The 15499-nt window shown below is 46.2% G+C and overlaps 1 protein-coding gene across 1 annotated transcript in view; it reads left to right on the top strand.

Moving 5' to 3' along the window:
• The window catches only part of PLEKHO2 (pleckstrin homology domain containing O2), a 102370-nt gene that overhangs the window by 83489 nt on the left and 3382 nt on the right, over positions 1-15499 (top strand). Inside the window, exons 3-5 of the mRNA XM_056571763.1 lie at positions 6063-6179; positions 13069-13173; positions 15363-15464. Of these exons, the coding sequence (XP_056427738.1) occupies positions 6063-6179; positions 13069-13173; positions 15363-15464 (324 nt within the window). The remainder of the gene's footprint in view (positions 1-6062; positions 6180-13068; positions 13174-15362; positions 15465-15499) is intronic.

Genomic DNA, 15499 nt, shown 5'->3' with positions numbered 1-15499 from the left:
CCCGAGCTTCTTCTGCCGAGATTGCCCTGCTGAACCTGGAACAGGGTGTTTCTTCCGTTGGCGAGTACGCCATTCAGTTCCGTGCTCTTGCTTACGAGTTGTCCTGGAATAGTGAGGTTCTCTGCGCGACCTTTAAAAAAGGCCTATCCAGCAACATTAAAGATGTTCTGGCCGCACGAGAGACTCCTGCTGACCTACATGAACTCATTCATCTTGCCACTCGCATTGACATGCGTTCTTCCGGATGGCGTCTGGAGCTCCGCCTGGATATGGACTTTGTTCGCACGAAGCGTTTTTTCTCCCCGGCTCCTCTCTCCTCTGGTCCTCTGCAATCCGTTCCTGTGCTTCCCGCCACGGAGGCTATGCAAGTTGACCGGTCTCGCTTGACACCTCAAGAGAGGACACGACGCCGCATGGAGAATCTTTGCCTGTACTATGCCGGTACCGAACACTTCCTGAAGGATTGTCCTATCCGTCCTCCCCGCCTGGAAAGACGTACGCTGACTCCGCACAAAGGTGACACAGTTCTTGATGTCAACTCTGCTTCTCCACGCCTTACTGTGCCTGTGCGGATATCTGCCTCTACCTTCTCCTTCTCTACTATGGTCTTCTTGGATTCCGGATCTGCAGGAAAAATTTTTTTGGCCTCTCTCATCAACAGGTTCTACGTCCCCGTGACCAGTCTCGCCAGACCCCTCTACATCTATTGTATTAACAATGAAAGATTGGACTGTCTCATGCGTTTCCGCACAGAACCCCTCCTAATGTGCATCGGACCTCATCACGGAAAAATTGACTTTTTTTTCCTCAGGTTCTTTGGCCCCAAGAAGAGGGGGAGACCCAAGGGGGGGGGTACTGTTACGCCGAGCGCTCCGGGTCCCCGTTCCTCCCCGGAGCGCTCGCCTCATCCTCGTTGCTGCAGCGCCCCGGTCAGATCCACTGACCGGGTGCGCTGCGGTCCCGCCTCCAGCCGGGATGCGATTCGCGATGCGGGTGGCGCCCGCTCGCGATGCGCACCCCGGTCCCCGTACCTGACTCGCTCTCCGTCGGTCCTGTCCCGGCGCGCGCGGCCCCGCTCCCTAGGGCGCGCGCGCGCCGGGTCTCTGCAATTTAAAGGGCCAGTGCACCAATGTTGGTGCCTGGCCCAATCTTCCCAATTACCAATTAGTGTGATCACCTGTGTACTTCCCTATATTACCTCACTTCCCCTGCACTCCCTTGCCGGATCTTGTTGCCTTAGTGCCTAGTGAAAGCGTTCCCTTGTCTGTTCCTAGCCCGTGTTCCTGACCTCCTGCCGTTGCCCCTGACTACGATCCTTGCTGCCTGCCTCGACCTTCTGCTACGTCCGACCTTGCTTCTGCCTACTCCCTTGTACCTCGCCTATCTTCAGCTTCTTCAGCAGTCAGAGAGGTGAGCCGTTGCTAGTGGATACGACCTGGTCACTACCGCCGCAGCAAGACCATCCCGCTTTGCGGCGGGCTCTGGTGAAAACCTGTAGTGGCTTAGAACCGGTCCACTAGCGCGGTCCTCGCCATCCCTCTCTGGCACAGAGGATCCACTACCTGCCAGCCGGCATCGTGACAGTTACATTGATAAATACTGGCTGCCTACACAAGTTGGGGAATTTAGAAGATTACTGCATACACATTTCCCATTGAGTTCAAGAATATAAAACTGTATAAAGTAAACTCCATCAAGTGGTGGCTGCCGGTAGCCAGAATTTTATCATTGTTATGGCTATTCAATAGGAAGCAGTAGATTTAATACTTTGTAGGAGCAATGATAATTTTCCAATGGAATATGGTAAATTATTCTATAGAGACATATGTAGCAACAAAAATGCCTGTCATAGATCATCTGTTATAGGAATTCCTGCCACTGGCACAGTGAGATGCAGGGTGAAAGAAGCCTGATAAGCTTTATTTTCCTAATAAGCTTCCTAAAATTTTAGACAAAAAAAAAAAAAAATCATTTGTGGTCGCCCAGTACGGGACGAGTTACCCCGTGCTCCTGCTGTCCTGTCAGGCAGCCTCTTTCCAGTGTCCCCAATGCCCCCTGCATTTGTTTCCCCATTGTAAATATGTTTTACCATGTAAAGTGTATAAAATGTAATGTTGCTTTAAGAGTTATACCATGTGATATGTCACGTGATTGTTACCCAGGAGGTACCAGTGACCCGGTGATCCCAAGAATGACCTATGGGCTCCCTGCTAGTCTCCCCCATATAAGCCCTGGGTGGGGCTTCGATCTTCTTGCTCTCTTGGAGCTCTTAGCTCTTGCTTCCTGCTGAGGTCCAGTGCAGTCGTGCCTAGTGTGTGTATCCAGAGTGTTGGAGACCTCAAAGTCAAGTCCGGCAGCCACCATCAATTCAAGTAAGATAAAGCTTTATGAGTCAAGTCAGGTCAGTCAGCATGGTCTTCATTCAATTGTCCAGTCCTACTACAAGCCCCAGCAAGCCCTTAAGGTCTCAGCGTCATTGGTGACTAGTGTTGAGCGGCATAGGCCATATTCGAATTTGTGATATTACGCGAATATATGGACGAATATTCATCATATATTCGCTAAATTCACATATTCGTAATATTCGCGAATTATTTTCGCATATGCGAAAATTAGCATATAACAAAATTAGCATATGCGAAAATCTGCATATGCTAAATTTCACATATGCGAATATTCGCATATGCAAATTTTCACATATACGAAAATTTGCACGCCAGTCTCACACAGTAGTATTAGAGCCTTCTTTACATCACACAAGCTGGAAGCAGAGAGGGATGATCACTGTGATGTGTACTGTAAAAGAAAAACAAAAAAAAAGAATATTCGTAATTGAGAATATATAGTGCTATATTCGCGAATATTCACGAATTGGTCACCTCCTTGGGCCATGTCTGAACTGTATAGACTTTACCAACTGTCTAACCTCAGTAAAGCTACCGTTGTCCGTAACTTGGTGTCAGAGTCTATATTGCCCCCGTGCCTAGCCCAGGATCAAGCGGTATACCTTCAGGTGGTTATAAGCTAAACCACCCCCTGACATCATGAATACAATCGGTTAATGCCATCTGCCCCTAGGGTATCAACATCTGCCCTGCACCACACACCCCGCCACCACAAATTTAGCTAGAAGAAAACCTGGTTAAAAAGTCCATGCCTTTTATAGGCTGTAGTCAATGGAGAAAGCGAGGTCAGACCCCCGCTAACTGTTTCCTGTACTGGTAATTATTCAGAATCCTCTGTGCCCATCCTGCAAAAAGTAACAAAACAAACTTTAACTCACCTTCCGATGTTCCCCCATTGCTCCAATATCGGTGTCCCGGTCCTCCGGTGCCGTACTTCTTCCTGATTCCTGGGGACGATAACCGATGTCCCGAATCGGCCGGCAATAAGCTAAGCACACTCATGTAGCAAGCCTGGGCCCCGCCTTCTCCCTGATGCTGGCCTGTTAGAGTCTATTCACACAGGTAGAATTTCCGCACCAGCTTCCTTGGGTGGTTTCTGTCTTGTGCGTATTTTGTGTGGAATTGGTGCAGAAATTCTGCATGCGAAAATTCAGAAGTGTGGAATCCCATATAAGTCTATTGGGCTTTCATTTGAGGCAGAACTCAGCCTGTGTGAATAGTCCCTTACATGACACTGTGCTCAGCCTATCACCGGCCAAGGTAGGACATGGCTGCGGCTGGCGATACGCAGAGCGCAGTATGACTCATCGTCCCCAGGAAGCAGGAAGGAGAATGGCACCAGAGGACAGGGACACCGATATCAGCGCAACAGGGGAATGTCGGACGGTGAGTCAAAGTTTCTTTTGTTACTTTTTGCAGCCCGGGCACAGGATATTCTAAAAAACTACCACTACAGATCTCCCATGTGTGACGACACGCTCCGCCCCCTCAATGCAAGCCTATGTGAGGGGGCGTGACAGCGGGGACTGATTCTAACCGGGTTCTGCGTGCATCCTCTGGATAGGGGATAGGATGTCTTAGCGCCGGAGTACCTCTTTAAAGGAGTGGTCAAGTTTTGGAAGAGTTATCCCCATCTGACTGCTGGAACTCCCTGTGATATCCCGAATGGTGCTCTGGCTCTCCTAGTTTAAGTGCTCTCCATGCATCTCTATGGGAGAGCTGGATATGAATGAGTACAGTGCTTGGAGTCCCAGTGGTCAGACACCCCCCCCCCCCCCCGCCCCCCGCATTCAGACACTTATCCCCTATCCTTTGGAAAGAGGATACATTTTTCCTAAACTTGAATACTCCTTTAACGGTCACCAATACTACCTCTACATTCTGCTGTAAAAGACTGTTCTGCTCAGTCTGAACAGCATTAGCAAGAGATTTGTTAATGCCGATGAAGTAGCCCGATGCAGTCAAAGGGAAAAGTGGTCAAGATGCAGCACTATGTTCTAGAACAGGCATAGGCAACCTTCGGCACTGCAGATGTTTTGGACCACATCTCCCATGATGCTTTGTCTGCATTTTGGCTGTAAGAGCATCATGGGAGATGTAGTCCAAAACATCTGCAGTGCCAAAGGTTGCCTATGCCTGTTCTAGAGGCAAGCAGGCAAGCTCTGCCTAGACTGCTGTTTAGTCTGACTGTTTGACCAACTCTACCTACATGCATCCTCTAAAGCCTAGGAATACCTATAGACCAAATACCACAGCATGATCCTTGCATGACACAGAGAGGCAAAGCCCTGAGGTGGCAGTACTATGAGAATAAATGATCCCATATCCTGGGGTGAGTTTTCATTGTGCCCGATGCACATCATCAGCCATTGTTTCTCCCATTAATATCTATGGAGAAGCATTACATCTCGTTGTCTTGTGATTGTCTACAAAATTTACTTTTAGAAACCTAAATTCCTCCATGTGCTATAGAACACTGTTGAAGAGGGGTTGGGAGACCATGGGACCTTTCATTATAGACGAGCATACCTTGGTTGATGCATTTTCACTGACTATTGTAAGTTAAGTAAATGCCATAAGAAAAAGCTGATCAGAGTTCCATTTTATAAACGGCACATGTATGCTTAGTTCAGTTGGGATCCCAGATATTGTATCCATGATGTAACCGAATATTCTGAAACTGGAATACCCTTTTAGGCTACGTTTACACTATGGAATTTCTGAGAGGAATTCAGTGTGAATATTCCACTCCGAAATTCCACTGCAGCAGAGTCTTTTCATTTCAATGGGATTCTGCTGCACTGTGGCTGCACATCTACCGTGGAAATCCCAATTCCGGCATTCATAAAAAGATTAAACCGTTCAATGTCGCTGCGAATTCCGCTCAAAAATTCATAGCAGTCTATTAAGACGGTGCATTTCCAAGCAGTCCTTGTGCCGCCAAATCAAGCATAAGTGTGGAAAGTCGGTCTGGATTTTCCTGGCGGACATATCATTCATTTTTGGTTAACATGAGTTAAAGGGGTATTCCGGGCAAAAACATTTTATCCCCTATCCAAAGTATAGGGGATAAGATGTCTGATCACGGGGTCCCGCTGCTGAGACCCCCCGCGATCTCCCTGCAGCACCCGCATTCTATGCGGGGACTGCGTCTCTAGTCCCGGAGGTTTCTGAAACTGGAGATTCAGGACCCGCATAGAATGCGGGTGCTGCAGGGAGATCGCGGGTTGTCTCAGCAGCGGGACCCCATGATCAGACATCTTATCCCCTATACTTTGGATAGGGGATAAAATGTTTTTGCATGGATTACCCCTTTAACACAGCAGAATTTCCTCTACTTCTACTTCTCCATATAAAACCGATGGCACACAAGTAGTTTGAGGCAGATTGAAGCAGAATTTCAATGTGGAAATTTTGTCAGGACTCCTTGTGGAATCAAAGCCCTATTGATGTCAATGGAAGTTCCTGATATGGATTATTTTCAGTGAGGAAAGTCTGCCGTGTGAACCTAGCCTCAGGATTCAATTCAAAGCTTTATTTGTTGGCAAATCCTTGATACACGGCCCAATTTCATGTATTTACAGTAACTTCAAGTGTTTTATCAAGTGGTTCTTCATAAAAAGTCATTTAATTTACTGTTTTTCTCCTTTTCCACAGGATGAGCAGAGGTGTCTGGAGACACTGGAGCTTGCAAATTATGAGCGGTGCCAAGACCAAAGAAGCTTCCTCAAACGAAAAAAGCATTTTAATTTAATCCCGTCTCCAGGCACCAAGGTAAATCATTTGCATCATTGATGTAAATAAAATATTTATTTATCATGAACAAGTTTTAGACCAGAGGAAGAGTTAAAATTAGGTTTATAGTTTAGACCTGTACTTGTGTTTAAGACACTGGCCCTGATTTATCAAAAATGTAGGGTTGGGTTTGTTTTTTGGGTTTCAACCCGACCATCTTTTTCCCTATCAATTTATTATTGTGTCGCACATTTTGTCGCAATCATTTTTTTTTTGTCGCAGGCAGGTTTTTTTGTCTCAGCTTTCTAATTCTCGCGTTATTAGCAAATTTCCTGTCAGAAGAAATAACTAATATTTTTTTTTAAGTTTAGAAAACAATGCATAATGACTATTGACATAAGAGCATGTATCGGGGAGTTTAGAAGCCTAAAAAGGGGTGTCTCCCTACCAAAACCAAGGTTTCCAACTGATTTATTAAGAAACCGACCAGATTTTTAGGGTTTCAGTGTACTTTTTTTCCCACTGCTTAAAGCAGTGGGGAAAATAGGACACTGAAACCCCAAAAGTCTGGTCGGGTTTCTTAATAAATCAGTTGGAAACCTTGGTTTTGGACGGGAAACACCCCTTTTTCGGCTTGAAAAATCCCCAAGTCGGGTTCGTAGGAAAGGGTTGTCGCAGTTTGTCGCACGATGTATTCGCCTTGTCTCAGACATCTTGCGCCAAAAAAAAAAACCCGACAAAAACTGTCAGGTTTCCAATGATAAATGAGGGCCACTGACTTGTGTTGACTGTTTTCTGTGTCCTATTGCTTCATTGTTGATGTGTTTTGCATTGTATTAACTTTGTCTTTGCTCATGGGTAAAGTGCCATCAGGAAATTACCTATTGTTTAAATCATGTTTTTATGTTTACCATATTATTTATTTATTTTTGGAGAAATTTTTTCTAATTTACCTTTTTTCTATTTCTATTTTAAAATAATGCTTAAAGGGGTTATCTGAAAAGCAGAAAAGATCCTACCTCTCCTGCTCCCTGGCACTCCACTTCCACACCTTGGTATACTATTCCAAAATGGAAAGGGGGTGGGTGCTTGTCCCTATTGTGTGTGGGCAAAACCATGCCTCCATGCAATGTCCAATAGCTGCTTGGTAGTACTGATGTTCCTGCAACATCATGCATGTGTCGGACATGATAGGGACAAGCACTCGACCCTTACCCTCTTGGAACAGTATATTTTGGAGACAACCAGGGAGTAGAGGTGGAGTGCCACGGAGCAGATGAGGTAGGGCCTTTTCTGCTTCTCAGACAACCCATTTAAATTTGCCTGTTTCGATTTTGACTACTAGGCCTAAAAAATAGTCGAGACTTCCTGTTCTGTACTGGTCATTTCCCAGCAGTGTCCTCCATATAATCAGACAGGGTTACACTGAAATGTTTGACAAATGTTTAGATAACAAAGGTACACACAATAGCTGTTGTTTACAGATCAGCATCCCCCACCCTCAGAATGTCATCTGAAATTGTCACAGAGAATTCCCAGTAATGTTTCCAATTCATCTGAATGGGCCAGTTTCTGTCTATTGTTGCCTATGTCCATGGGTCCTGCTGTAAAGCATGTATCTACAGTAAATGCTGTTAAAAAACACTCAGTCAAAATGTAAGTCCCTTAAATGATTTAAAAAAAGAATCCAGGTGATACATTAAAAAAAACATCCAGGTGATACATTACCTTCATGTTTTGACACCTGTCAGCTAGAAAGGTGGCTAAAATGGCTTAACCGTTTGACCCCTTAAGGAACATTTTGGTCTCAAGAAGACATCCAAATTTTTCAATCTGATCTGCATTGACAGCATCTGGGATGCTTTTTATGATTCTGAGATTGTTTTTTTGTGACATATTGCACTTTATAATATGGGAACATTTTGGTCGATACTTGCAGTGTTTCATTTTTCTAAATGTAAAATTCTCTGCTCTGAAAGGAAAACAATCTAATACAATTACATGTTACATATTGATTCACATGGACAATATATCTGCTATATGTTGGCATCATAAAGTAGACATGATTTTACTTTTTGAAGATACTAAAGGGCTTAAAAGTTTTGCAGTAATTTTCCACATTTTCACAAAAATTTCAAAATCTAAAATTTTTATGGGCCAGTTCAGTTTGAAGTGGATTTGAGGGGCCTTAATGTTAGAAATCCCCATTAATGACCTCATTATAAAAACTGCACCCCTCAAAGTATTCACAATGACATTCAGAAAGTTTATTACCTTTTAGGTGAAATATCACATATGTGGCCCTAGTGCACTACTGGAGTAAACCATAGGCCTCAGATATGAAGGAGCTCCAAGTGGATTTTGAGGCCATTTTATTTGGGTATTTTTTCCATTTCATGTTTGCAGAGACTTTGGAGTGCTAAAACATGAGAAATAACACAAATTTGAAAACTTCACCCCTAAAGTAATGTAACAAAGTGCACATTGAGCATTTACACCCCACAGCTGTTTGACACAATTTTCAAACAGTGTTCTGTAAAAATAAAAAATTGCAGTTACAGTTACAGTTTTTTTTTTTTTTTTTTTTTTTTTTTTACAATAAAAGGCTGTGTAACCCCAAATTTTTAATTTTCAAAAGGGGCAGAGGAAAGCCCAGCTGAACATTCAAAAAGACAACTGAAGAAGCATTTATGGAACGTTCATTCATGGATACTATTGATGGCAGATTATGATTTTTTTCTCCTTAAAGGTACATTCACTTGTGCATATTTTGTAAGTATTCTGCTGCAGATTTTCTGCAGCAAATTTTTATACCCACTGAAGTTGATGGGTAGCAAGACCAGCTGCAGAAATTCTGCAGCATAATACGCATGTGTGAATGTACCCATGATCTCCCAGACTAAACCTACTCATCTGCTTGTGTTTAAAAGATATCAGTATTTCTAGTAATTAACAAATTAATTTTAATTTACTAATTTTATTTGCCAAGCTCGACTCGTTAGATATATAAATGGCAAAATGAAACAATGAACTGACAGTCTGTCCCTTCCGCTTTACATATAAGCTTCTTCCAGGTGGTTTATAGCCACTTATGTTTATTTGTATTTAACCAATAAATTTCATCCCCATGTGGGTAGATACAGCAGTTCAGCATAATTCAGCAGTTTTGTTTATATTCACTATAAAGATCATAGTAATACAGTCAGTGATGCCATTCGGCACTCTGCTGCAAGAAGCACCATTCTTAAGAAAAGCATTCTGTTCCATCTTGTCATTTTTGTTGGGCAAGTCAATGAACTTCAGTGGGAGCCGACTTCCAAATACTTACAAATGAACAGTGTGTGGTTTAGTCACAGTTCTACAGATGTGTTCTTGGGACCAGAATTCTGTTGTAGATAAACTACAAAGTTAAAACTTACATTGGACTCATGTCTTTAATAGGAAACCCCAATCTCTGCCCTATTGGACACTCAAAGCTTTGTAAAGCTGCTTATACATCTGCAGTAGTTGTTGGCAAAATGCTTTATTGACCAATAGCTATTCTTTCCATTTCCCTCATACACTTGCACACTTAGTTCTGCATTCATTTGTTTTCAATAAGGGGAGGGGATTAAGCCAAAACTTGCTGCTCCTTTTGAGGATACTGAAACTACTACCTCGAAAAATAATGTATTTGTTAGGATTCGGCAGGCTGGATGTGGATCCTCTGTATCAGCGAGGGATTGGCATGGACCGTGTCGGTGGACCGGTTCTAGGGTTGCTACTGGTATTCACCAGAGCCCGCCGCAAAGCGGGATGGTCTTGCTGCGGCGGTAGCAACCAGGTCGTATCCACCGGCAACGGCTCAACCTCGCTGACTGCTGAGAAGGCGTGGGACAGAAGGACTAGGCAGAGGCAAGGACAGACGTAGCAGAAGGTCGGGGCAGGCGGCAAGGTTCGTAGTCAAATAGGAATAGCAGAAGGTCTGGAACACAGGCTTTGGACAACACTAAACGCTTTCACTGGCACAAGGCAACAAGATCCGGCAAGGAAGTGCAGGGGAAGTGAGGTAATATACACAGGGAGCAGGTGGAAGCTAATTAGGCTGATTTGGGCCAGGCATCAATCATTGGTGCACTGGCCCTTTAAATCTTAGAGAGCTGGCGCGCGCGCGCCCTAAGGAGCGGAGCCGCGCGCGCCAGGACGTGACAGCCGGGGGCCGGGACAGGTGAGTAACTTGGGATGCGATTCGCGAGCGGGCGCGTCCCGCTATGCGAATCGCATCCCCGCCGGCAGTGTCAGTGCAGCGCTCCCGGTCAGCGGGTCTGACCAGGGCACTGCAGAGAGAGGAACGCCGCAAGCGCTCCAGGGAGGAGCAGGGACCCGGAGCGCTTGGCGTAACAGTACCCCCCCCCCCCCCTTAGGTCTCCCCCTTTTTTTGTCCGGATATTGCTTCACGTGGGACGAGGACACTGGGAGCGATTGTAAGGTTTCCTCATCAAAGGCAGGCAGTTCAGCAGGAGTGGGAATGGGGAGGGAGGGCAGAGGGTGAAGCTTGGCACTGGGCAGAGTGTTACCAGGACGGGGGCTATGAGGAGGCAAAGCATAGTCCTGATAGGCCTTGGGGAGACCAGGTGTAGGAGGAGGCACTGAGGCTTGCCTGATGGGACTGGGAGCAGATGTGAGGCATTTCTTGTGGCAAGCAGGGCCCCAATTCTTGATCTCCCCGGTGGTCCAGTCAAGGGTGGGAGAATGATGCTGGAGCCATGGCAGACCGAGGAGGACTTCAGAGGTACAGTTGGGAAGGACGAACAATTCAATCTTTTCGTGATGGGGTCCAATGCACATTAAGAGGGGTTCTGTGCGGTAACGCACAGTACAGTCCAACTTCACTCCGTTGACCGAAGAAATGTAGAGCGGCTTGACGAGACGGGTCACCGGGATGCAGAACTTATTCACCAAAGAGTCCAGAATAAAATTTCCAGAAGCACCAGAGTCCAAGCAGGCCACGGCTGAGAAGGAGTTGGCAGAAGGAGAAATCCGCACGGGCACAATGAGACGTGGAGAAGCAGACTTTGTACCAAGAGACGCCACACCCACGTGAGCTGGGTGCGTGCGTTTCCCAGACGTGGAGGACGAATAGGGCAATCCACCAAGAAATGTTCGGTACTGGCGCAGTACAGACATACATTTTTATCCCTACGGCGAGTCCTCTCTTCATGGTTCAGGCGAGACCGATCCACTTGCATAGCCTCCTCGGCGGGAGGCACAGGGGTAGATTGCAAAGGATACTGTGAGAGAGGTGCCCAGAGATCAAGGTCTTTTTCCTGGCGGAGCTCCTGGTGTCTCTCAGAAAAACGCATGTCAATGCGGGTGGCCAAATGGATAAGTTCTTGCAGGTTGGCAGGAATCTCTCGTGCGGCCAGCACATCCTTGATGTTACTGGATAGGCCTTTTTTAAAGGTTGCGCAGAGAGCCTCGTTATTCCAAGATAATTCGGAAGTGAGAGTACGAAATCGGATGGCGTACTCGCCTACTGAAGAATTACCCTGGACCAGGTTCAACAGGGCAGTCTCGGCAGAAGAAGCTCGGGCTGGTTCCTCGAAGACACTACGGACTTCAGCGAAGAAGGACTGGACTGTAGCTGTGGCAGGATCATTGCGGTCCCAGAGCGGTGTGGCCCAAGACAAGGCCTTTCCAGACAGAAGACTCACTACGAACGCCACCTTAGACCGTTCTGTAGGAAATTGGTCCGACAACATCTCCATATGTAGGGAACATTGAGACAAGAAGCCACGGCAGAGTCTAGAGTCCCCATCAAATTTGTCCGGCAGGGACAAGCGGAGGCTAGGAGCGGCCAGTCGCTGTGGAGGAGGTGCAGGAGCTGGCGGAGGAAATGGTTGCTGCTGTAGCTGTGGCAGAAGTTGCTGTAATGTGGCGGTCAACTGCGACAGCTGCTGTCCTTGTTGGGCGATTTGCTGCGATTGCTGAGCGACCACCGTGGATAGGTCAGCGAGACTTGGCAGCGGCACCTCAGCGGGATCCATGGCCGGATCTACTGTTAGGATTCGGCAGGCTGGATGTGGATCCTCTGTGTCAGCGAGGGATTGGCGTGGACCGTGTCGGTGGACCGGTTCTAAGTTGCTACTGGTATTCACCAGAACCCGCCGCAAAGCGGGATGGTCTTGCTGCGGCGGTAGCAACCAGGTCGTATCCACCGGCAACGGCTCAACCTCGCTGACTGCTGAGAAGGCGTGGGACAGAAGGACTAGGCAGAGGCAAGGTCAGACGTAGCAGAAGGTCGGGGCAGGCGGCAAGGTTCATAGTCAAATAGGAATAGCAGAAGGTCTGGAACACAGGCATTGGACAACACTAAACGCTTTCACTGGCACAAGGCAACAAGATCCGGCAAGGAAGTGCAGGGGAAGTGAGGTAATATACACAGGGAGCAGGTGGAAGCTAATTAGGCTGATTGGGCCAGGCACCAATCATTGGTGCACTGGCCCTTTAAAACTTAGAGAGCTGGCGCGCGCGCGCCCTAAGGAGCGGAGCCGCGCGTGCCAGGACATGACAGCCGAGGGCCAGGACAGGTGAGTGACTTGGGATGCGATTCGCGAGCGGGCGCGTCCCGCTATGCAAATTGCATCCCCGCCGGCAGTGTCAGTGCAGCGCTCCTGGTCAGCGGGTCTGACCGGGGCTCTGCAGAGAGAGGAATGCCGCGAGCGCTCCAGGGAGGAGCAGGGACCCGGAGCACTCGGCGTCACAGTATTAAGGAAGTAAAGAAAGATTTAGGCCAGGAAGACTGATAAAACGTGACCAAAAATGTTCTTTTTTATAATCTGACATAAGAATCACTGTAGATAAAATGAATCTCATAATATACTGCAGAGTTAGCTGTTTCTCAGTTTATGGTAATGGACAAAATTGATAATGAAAAATATTGTCTTAGGTGCAAGATGTAAAATTCCAAGCTAGAAATGCAGAAGAAAGAGATGTGTGGATCCAGGCTCTAAATGATGGAATAAACAGAGGCAAAAACAAAGTCTTTGATGAGGTAAATGCCACAAAATGAGGATGGGGAAATGGGCCAGTTTGTCATCCTGGGCTGGCCATTGTACTCTAACCAGACACAAACAGTTTTAGCCTTATCACCAGGGTGCATTGACTCTTCCTTAACCCCTTAAGGACCGGAGGTTTTTCCGTTTTTGCATTTTCGTTTTTTGCTCCTTGCCTTTAAAAAATCATAACTCTTTCAAATTTACACCTAAAAATCCATATGATGGCTTATTTTTTGCGCCACCAATTCTACTTTGTAATGACGTCAGTCATTTTGCCCAAAAATCTATGGTGAAGCGGGAAAAAAAATCATTGTGCGACAAAATTGAAAAAAAAAACGCTGTTTTGTAACTTTTGGGGGCTTCCGTTTCTACGTAGTACATTTTTCGGTAAAAATGACACCTGATATGTATTCTGTAGGTCCATACGATTAAAATGATACCCTACTTATATAGGTTTGATTTTGTCGGACTTCTGGAAAAAATCATAACTACATGCAGGAAAATTAATACGTTTAAAATTGTCATCTTCTGACCCCTATAACTTTTTTATTTTTCCGTTTATGGGGCGGTATGAGCGCTCATTTTTTGCGCCGTGATCTGAGGTTTTTAACGGTACCATTTTTGCATTGATAGGACTTATTGATCACTTTTTATTCATTTTTAAATGATATAAAAAGTGACCAAAAATGCACTATTTTGGACTTTGGAATTTTTTTGCGCGCACGCCATTGACCGAGCGGTTTAATTAATGATATATTTTTATAATTCGGACATTTCCGCACGCGGTGATACCACATATGTTTATTTTTATTTTTATTTACACTGTGTTTTTTTTTTATTGGAAAAGGGGGGTGATTCAAACTTTTAATAGGGGAGGAGTTAAATGATCTTTATTCACTTTTTTTTTTCACTTTTTTTTTGCAGTGTTATAGCTCCCATAGGGACCTATAACACTGCACACACTGATCTTCTATGTTGATCACTGGTTTCTCATAAGAAACCAGTGATCAACGATTCTGCCGGATGACTGCTCATGCCTGGATCTCAGGCACTGAGCAGTCATTCGGCGATCGGACAGCGAGGAGGCAGGAAGGGGCCCTCCCGCTGTCCTGTCAGCTGTTCGGGATGCCGCGATTAGCCGCGGCTATCCCGAACAGCCCGACTGAGCTAGCCGGGAACTTTCACTTTCACTTTTAGCCGCGCGGCTCAGCTTTGAGCGCGCGGCTAAAGGGTTAATAGCGCGCGGCGCCGGGATCGGCGCCGCGCGCTATTAGAGGCGGGTCCCGGCTTCACTATGTTACTGTGTAACCCCGCGTTATATCAGAAGAGCAGGACCAAGGACGTACCGGTACGTCCTTGGTCCTTAAGGGGTTAAAGGAGTACTCTTCCCCATAGCCTTCTTATCTCCTATCCAAATCTCAGCTGCGGCACCCCAAACATTCCGTGCACGGAGCGAACTTTGCTCGGTGACTGATGACTGGCAATGTGGGGTGGAGGCTCGTGACGTTATGGTCACGCCACACTCATGACATCATGGCCATGCCCCCTCAATGCAAGTCTATGGGAGGGGGCGTGATGGCCATCACGCCCCCTCCCATAGACTTGCATTGAGGGGGTGTGGCCATGACATCACGAGCAGGGCGTGACCGTGATGTCACGAGCCTCCAGCACTGCACCCGACGCTCTAAACACACGCGTGGTGCACCACGGAGATTGCAGGAGTTCTCAGCTGCAGGACCCCTGCAATTAGACATCTTACCCCCTAAGCTTTGGATAGGGGATAAGATGTCTAGGGGCGGAGTACCCCTTTCATGTCTTCTTTATTGCCTACCACTTAGGTCTCTAAACTGCGGACCTCCTGGTGTTGGCTGTCCGGGCATGCTTGGAGTTATAGTTTTGCAATATCTGGAAGTCCACAGTTTGGAGACCTCTGGTCTATCATGTTTTGCTTGCTTGCATAATCATGGTTTTGTGTCTTCTGTGCATACTTAAAATTTTACATATAGAGATAAGATATGACTACACTAACAGTAGAATACCCACAAGGGAGTCCACATGCATATCTAGAGAAAATTAAAGCATTAAATGAACTTGTGACATGTTGCACAGAGACGTCAAAAGATAAAAGTCTAGATCAGTCAGGATCCCAATTCTGAGATAGTCTTTTGTTGTTGTTCACTTTTAGGTTAAAGTAGACCCCAAATGTTCACTAGAGCATGTTACTCGGGATCGTGTGAAGGTTGGAGCTACAAAGAGAAGACCCCCCACTAGAATTCATCTTAAAGAGGTTAGTGAAAACATAGAGAAAAGGGATTTAAGGGA

Source organism: Hyla sarda, chromosome 4 (genome assembly GCF_029499605.1).
Source record: "Hyla sarda isolate aHylSar1 chromosome 4, aHylSar1.hap1, whole genome shotgun sequence".
NCBI classification, from domain to species: Eukaryota; Metazoa; Chordata; class Amphibia; order Anura; family Hylidae; genus Hyla; species Hyla sarda.
The sequence above is the reverse complement of the archived record's forward strand: the minus strand, read 5'-3'. Positions and strand labels throughout refer to the sequence as shown.